Source organism: Brassica napus, chromosome C3 (assembly GCF_020379485.1).
Source record: "Brassica napus cultivar Da-Ae chromosome C3, Da-Ae, whole genome shotgun sequence".
NCBI classification, from domain to species: Eukaryota; Viridiplantae; Streptophyta; class Magnoliopsida; order Brassicales; family Brassicaceae; genus Brassica; species Brassica napus.
In genome coordinates, this window is record NC_063446.1 from 52,636,665 (window position 1) to 52,643,086 (window position 6,422).

At 37.4% G+C, this 6,422-nt stretch overlaps 1 protein-coding gene across 2 annotated transcripts; it reads right to left on the bottom strand.

Moving 5' to 3' along the window:
- Window positions 1–219: 219 nt before the first annotated feature.
- LOC106406832 lies at window positions 220–4,173 on the bottom strand. Of its 2 annotated transcripts, none has more exons than XM_048750758.1 (3): window positions 4,025–4,173; window positions 586–3,912; window positions 220–398 (listed from the first exon to the last, which is right to left on the bottom strand). In XM_048750758.1, exon 2 carries the CDS (start codon window positions 3,847–3,849, stop codon window positions 589–591), a length of 3,261 nt encoding a protein of 1,086 aa, XP_048606715.1. In that variant the 5' UTR covers window positions 3,850–3,912; window positions 4,025–4,173; the 3' UTR covers window positions 220–398; window positions 586–588. The 2 variants fall into 2 exon arrangements, with proteins under 2 accessions (XP_048606715.1, XP_048606714.1); XM_048750757.1 differs by having other exon boundaries at window positions 566–3,912.
- Window positions 4,174–6,422: the final 2,249 nt, after the last annotated feature.

The following is a 6,422-nucleotide window of genomic DNA, read 5'->3' on the forward strand; positions in this document are numbered from 1 at the left end:
TGGTGAATCACCATAAGAGATCAACCATCCGTGTTTCATGGGGCTTATCCAGTTACGAGAATACATTTAACGAAATGCATGAATGTCATGAGTCATCATAACGAATTCTGATTTTTCTATTAATATCACCTTGTATATTAAATTTTACCTGATCAAACATTTTTCATTAATATTATTGACGAGTGATTCACTAAACTCCACCACTAACTTCCCCTTTTCTAAAAAATAACAAGATATATAGCATGAGAACAACATGAATAACCTTTTCAACATGTTTGTGACAGAGCCTCTGTCATCTCACTCTTTTTGACATCTTTTGGGACCAAACCCAAATCAATGTCGCCATTAAAATCCATACCATATCTCTCTGCTAAGGGACTAACCTCTGGAATTTTCACCTGAAAATACAAATCAATGACAAAGTGTTGTCTTGTTAGAAGGATTCACTATTGCCAAACCATCATTAAAAACAAAACACAGTATTACGCAATGGAAATGAACTTGGACTCTGTATGATGACTGATCAATCAAACACAATATGAAAGAAAAAGAGTTCGAAACCTACATGGTATCAATGCATCTCACCAATCATGTTTCATCGTCAAAATCATCAGCCACTGAGTTCTCTTGGCAGATAAATGTGTTATCCTCAACACGATTTGAAACAACAGGCTCCCACATCGTTGTCTCATTACCATGCGCAGTGTTCTCAACATCTTGCTCCTCCTCTGCAGCTTGTTCAGCCCCATTACAAAGTTGGTCTGCTGCTCCTTGATCCCAGTCTACACCAGCAGGCTCCACAGTCTTCTTTTCTGAACCCATCTCGTTTCCTGTTTGCTCTTCATCCCCATTAAACGCTAAAGCAACAGCTTCTTGTTCCTCTGTTTGCTCTGCCGCTTCCTTCTTCGGCCTCTTCCATTTCTTAGTGGACGAAGTACCATCATCTTCAAAATCTTCTTCTTCTCTGTCTCTGTGTAGATACACCCACAGCTTCCTATCAGCATCGAATTGTACACAAGGGTCCCGCTCATAGTGCAAACGATCTAATGCACCACTAACGACTTGATTTACTTGTACATCGGTTACATCCTCCATGATATACTGTGAGTCTCTTATTAAGGTACAAACATCAGCTCTTGTCCCAATACTACCGGGCAATCTGGCAGCGGCATCTCTCACAAGACAGAGAATTGTGACATGTGGTGGTCTCTCTCGTTTCAACATGAAATGGTCCCGGGCTTTTGAGGTTGGCTTCCCTCCACCTCTTCTCAGAGGAGCAACAATCGACTTCCTACCATCAGCAGCCGTGTACACAAACGCTCTGTCAGAAATTGAGTACCTCAGAAACTCTTCTTTGCGGAAATATTCTCTGGCTTCTTCAGAACTCTGGGGAATCGTGTTAAGACTCTTCTGTGCTCTCAGATCCTTGAACCTTTCTTTCTCATCAAGGTTACACTGCATGAGTGACAATGGTGGTTCGGGAAGACTGCCTATTTGCTGAAGAGTTTCCTGACTATTTTTCAGCCAGTTTGCAAATGAATCAACCAACTTGACAAGCATCTTGTGCGTGAGACACCAAGCTTCAGGCGATGTTACCTCTTCAACAGTTTCTTGATCCGAAGGACTGAGAACAGGGCCAATCCAAGACCAGCATTTCTTGGACTTCTCAAATGCTACAAGTGGCTTCCAACCCTTTGCCCCTAGAGGTGAGGTTTTCGACGAGAAGATCTTCAGAACTCCTCTAATCAAATCCTGAAGCGGCTCTTGTGCCTTGAGGATCAAAGTATCTAACGGCTTTGACGTGACACAGCTAGTAATCTCCTGGATAGTGAGGGATGGCAAGTTCTCACTTCCCTGCTGTGGAGACTTGTTATCCTCTGCATCCTTGGGAATGGGAGCACCATTTTCTCCAGCTTCATGTTCTGTAGTCTCCACTGCCATAGGTTTGCTAACATCTAATGGATCTTCAGGACAAGAGCTTGTAATTGCCATACGCACTGCTGTAAGAAGATGCATGATGGAAAAGGAGAAGCCACTGTGAACTGTCGGTGTGATCAACACATACGGCTTCTTCTGCGGTTTGGTTTCCACCTCTGCTTCACTTGCACTCTTTCCTACTTTTGGTGTTTCAGAGGTTTCCAGATCGAGAAAATCAACATCAACCTCCATTTTCTTCTTTCCCTTTCTCTTTGAGGCAGTAATATCACAAACCGGCTGGATGTCAGAATAAAGCCGCATATGACCATTATCCTCCCTCCTCTCGATGTCCATCAAAGACTCTCTAACCTTTCTCCTTTTGGACCCAGAACTGCAAGAAACCAACCTGGCATCTAAATTTTCACCATCCTGCACTTGGTTCTCACGAAAATCAGAATTTAAGAACCTTTCATTCATTTGCTGCATAGAAGCTCTATAAGTTCTCAAACTAGTATCAGGTGAGTCCCTCTCAGACTTCCTTTTTCTGCTTTTACCATTCAAGTCATCAGATATATATCTGGGGTCAACCGAAAATTCATCTCCATGATACTTCCCATGTCGATAGAAGTTCCCACGAAGGTCTGCCAGACTACCTTTTACGGGCTTCATTTGATTTGCATATTTGCTTGACTTTGCAACATTGCTGTGGGACTGCCTTGCTGAATATGGTGGACCCATGAAATGTTCGGAATTCATTTCTCCCTCCCTGGAAAACTTATGTTTCTTTCCAAGCCTCAAGAATCCAGATTTCTTTCTAACAACAATATCCTGATCCCGCCAAGAACCTGTTCCAAAGAGTGGATCCTGGTCATCATCATCCATATTATCTTCTGACCCAAGACCCAAATGAGAACCATACTTCTGCCTAGCGAGAGAAGAGGTGTTGTATGCAGAGGTCATACCTAACCCATTACAACCTGAAGCATATGGCCCAACAGACGTATTATCAAAGGGAAATTTCAGTGTTGCTGTCTTCGGTTTCGACTTTGGTTTGCCATATCTATCCTGTTCTGCAGCAGTAGGCTGCCACTGCCTAGGAAACTCCAAACCTGAATCAACAACATAACCTGAATGACGGGCACTTTTGTTCTGCGCAGACTTCCTATCCTTTACCTTTCTGCTCCATGGCCCATCAAAAGGTTCTTCCTTTTCTGATGAATCCTCCTCATAATAGTCCTTTTCCTCGCGCATTAGAGTCTTTTGACTTTTCACGATATTCAGGACCCGGAGCTTCTCATCGACACTGTACCCTCTACAACCTGCCCAAGCATCCCTTGTCTGACAAAGATTCACGACCATGTCATTATGATACTTCCTCAGAGTATGATAATGTTTTGTCCTTATAAACAAATTACGGCCCTCGAGATAAAGCACGTTCCTCGGCTCGCACTGCCCACCTTTCAACATGTCAAACAGTTTCTTAACCGGACTGCCAAAGTGGAAATTACGACCCTCAAAAAGCTGTTTCAGAGTAAGCATAAACGTGAACTGATCAAGGTCAGGAAGATGAAATGAGAGGCTAAGCCGTTCTTCCTCAGTGAGACACTCGTTCCAAACATCAACAGAGAGTATATCTTCAAGACTAGAGAGATCATACAACTCAAAAGGAACGCTACAAGTCACGTTCCCAACCTGAGAGAACTCAGCACCAGATTCAGCCAATTCAAGCAGATCAAAATCATCAGAGCCTGCTCCAGAATCATCATCAACAAACCCATCATCATCAGCCTCAGAATCAACATTAACCGCTGAGGTTTTACGTTGCAGCTCAAGCCTGTCCTCTCCTTGGTAACTTGACATAGATTCATCACTGTCATGAGAGTACTCTGAATCAAACCTAGAGAGCTTTACGTTACTCTTCTCGATCGCCATCACGCATAGAAACACTAATCCCACTCCACGAAACAGTTCTTCTATGGAGAGTGAACGACAACCCTAACACAAACGAAGCATCATAAACTCACTCAGAGATCGAAACAAGAAAGTTCAGAGACGAATTGTAATCTGTACAGTACGAATCCAATTCGATGAATTGAGATCAAATTACCTCAAAGTTTCTCCAGAATTGAGAGCTTCGATGCTACTGCGTGAGCAAGAATTTGGTAGATGAATCTGGAGGAAACCCTAGAAAGAAACTCGTATACTAAAAGGGGAAGCGAGAGAGAAGAAGACGGTGATTATTAGAAGGGTTGAAGATGACTAATAAGTTCACAAGCTGGCTGGGTTCAGAATTTGGGCCTCGACTAATCACCTAATGGGCTTTGTAGTTTTATGTTACACCCAAATGGATTCTCTATCTATTCTCTGGTTCACATTTAACAAAATTGTTAGAGCTCTTTCTCGATTATTCTATTTCTCCCTCTAAACACCCGATATAAAATAAAAGTCATTTCAATATTACACCAAATATAGAAGAATAAACAGTATTACTCCGTTTCACAAAAAAAAAAAGAACAATATTATTCCAAATATAGAGTAACACTATTCATTTACTCTATTTTTAAAATTGAAAATTTTTCTTTATAAATGGTCCCTCACTTTTACAAGTTTTCATTTCTACCTTAATAAAATCATATATTATAACTTTATACTTTTCAATATCATCAAATTCATAAAATTAATAATTAAATTAGCTGAAAATTTAAATGCACTAATAACTTATATTAAATTATAAAATACAACAACATAATAATTAACAAAATAAATATACATAATCCATAATAAAAATATAAAAAGATTCAAACTTATCATTCTAAAAATCTACTATAAAAAAATTGTTGGACCTATTAATTAGACTTAACCTATTATATACAACCAATGTTCATAACTTAACCCTATTACTGTATATCAACCATGGTTAGTTACTGATAATTCCGAAAACTATGTAAACAAATTGAAAATGTGATAGACGATAACCAATGCTGTACGGTTTTGCCAAACAAACTTTTACTAATCATATTTTTTCATATTGTTGTCGTCTCCCGTAAGATGAATTTATCGACTACACACTCATAGATTTTTTATTGGAGAAATTACAAAATATGACCATAACCTGATTTTAAACACAAAAGTATACCTTAACTTGAATCAAATGCAAAACTAACTCAAAATACTAGTAAAATTACAAGTAGTTCCTTAACACCAAACAAAAAAACAGAATGTACTTTTACGAATATAAACCCTGAAACTCTTTTGGAGGCTTTGTAAGTCTTCCAAGAAATCTTCTCATATTGTTGATCTTAAAAATAATTTATAAATTTTATTAAAAATATTTTGATGGGGAAATTTTCTAAATCATGTAATTATAAGCATTTGGTAACATATGTTGTAGTATTGTTTGTATTTTTTAGAGTTAAATTTTGGAAGCTTAACATTTTTTGGAAAATTAAAATTTAACCTATATATGTTTAGTTTCGTGTATATTAAACAATTTCAAAATATATTTTAAGTTTAGTAAAGTGTTTTTTTTTCTATTTAGTTAGTTATTTAAGTTTAGGGTTTTAATTTAAGGTCTAGGAGTCTTCTGGGCGAGTAGTATATTTAAACGTAGAAGACTTCCCTAAGAGTCTTCTGAATTGAAAATATGTAACCTAAATGGAAAATTTTGCCTCCATATATAAAAAATAAATATACACATTCTCTTTTTTCCTCTCAGATGGCTGCAACAAAAATGTAATGATTCTCACTAAAATTCTCAAACCTCTCTCTAATCTCTTTGAACTTGAAAACATTAAATTTTATATGAATTTTTCATTTTTTTTTGTTTCATCTCACTAATTTATCTTGTTTTTGCAGATTTTTTTATCACATGGTTCTCGTCTTCCACTCATTTAAAGATAAATCTATAAATTTTGGATATCTTTTTTTTTTTGTGTTCTGTAAAGGTTTTTCAAATCTGGGTATTTGAACGTTTTTGAACATGCAGGTTTTTCATATATGGGTTTGGATATGCAAGTTTTTGAAATCAGGGTCACACCCTGGAAGTCTTCTCGGAAGTCTTCTAAAATATTATGCACCAGAAGACTGACTTCATCTGGCGGAGTTTTCTCTCATGTCTCCTCTTTCATAACAGATTTGAGCGTTTTGGTTAGTCTCCATATCTAATTTTTCTTCATTAGGTAACATCTTGTCGCATAACGCTCTTACCTTTTTCCCAAACTAAAACTCTCTAACCTCTCTCTAATCTTTTTGAACTTGGAACACTAAACTTTATATCAATTTTTCATTTTTTGTCTCATGGCTTTATCACTAATTTATCTTGTTCTTGTAGGTTTTTTATTACATGGTTCTCATCTTTCACTCTTTTAAAGATAGATATATAAATGTTAGATATCTATTTTGTGTGTTCTATAAAAATAAATCTATCTAATTTTCCACACATTTTCTTTGTTTTGGAGCCATTTGAACATTTTTGGATATGCAAGTTTTGAGATCTGAGTCAGATT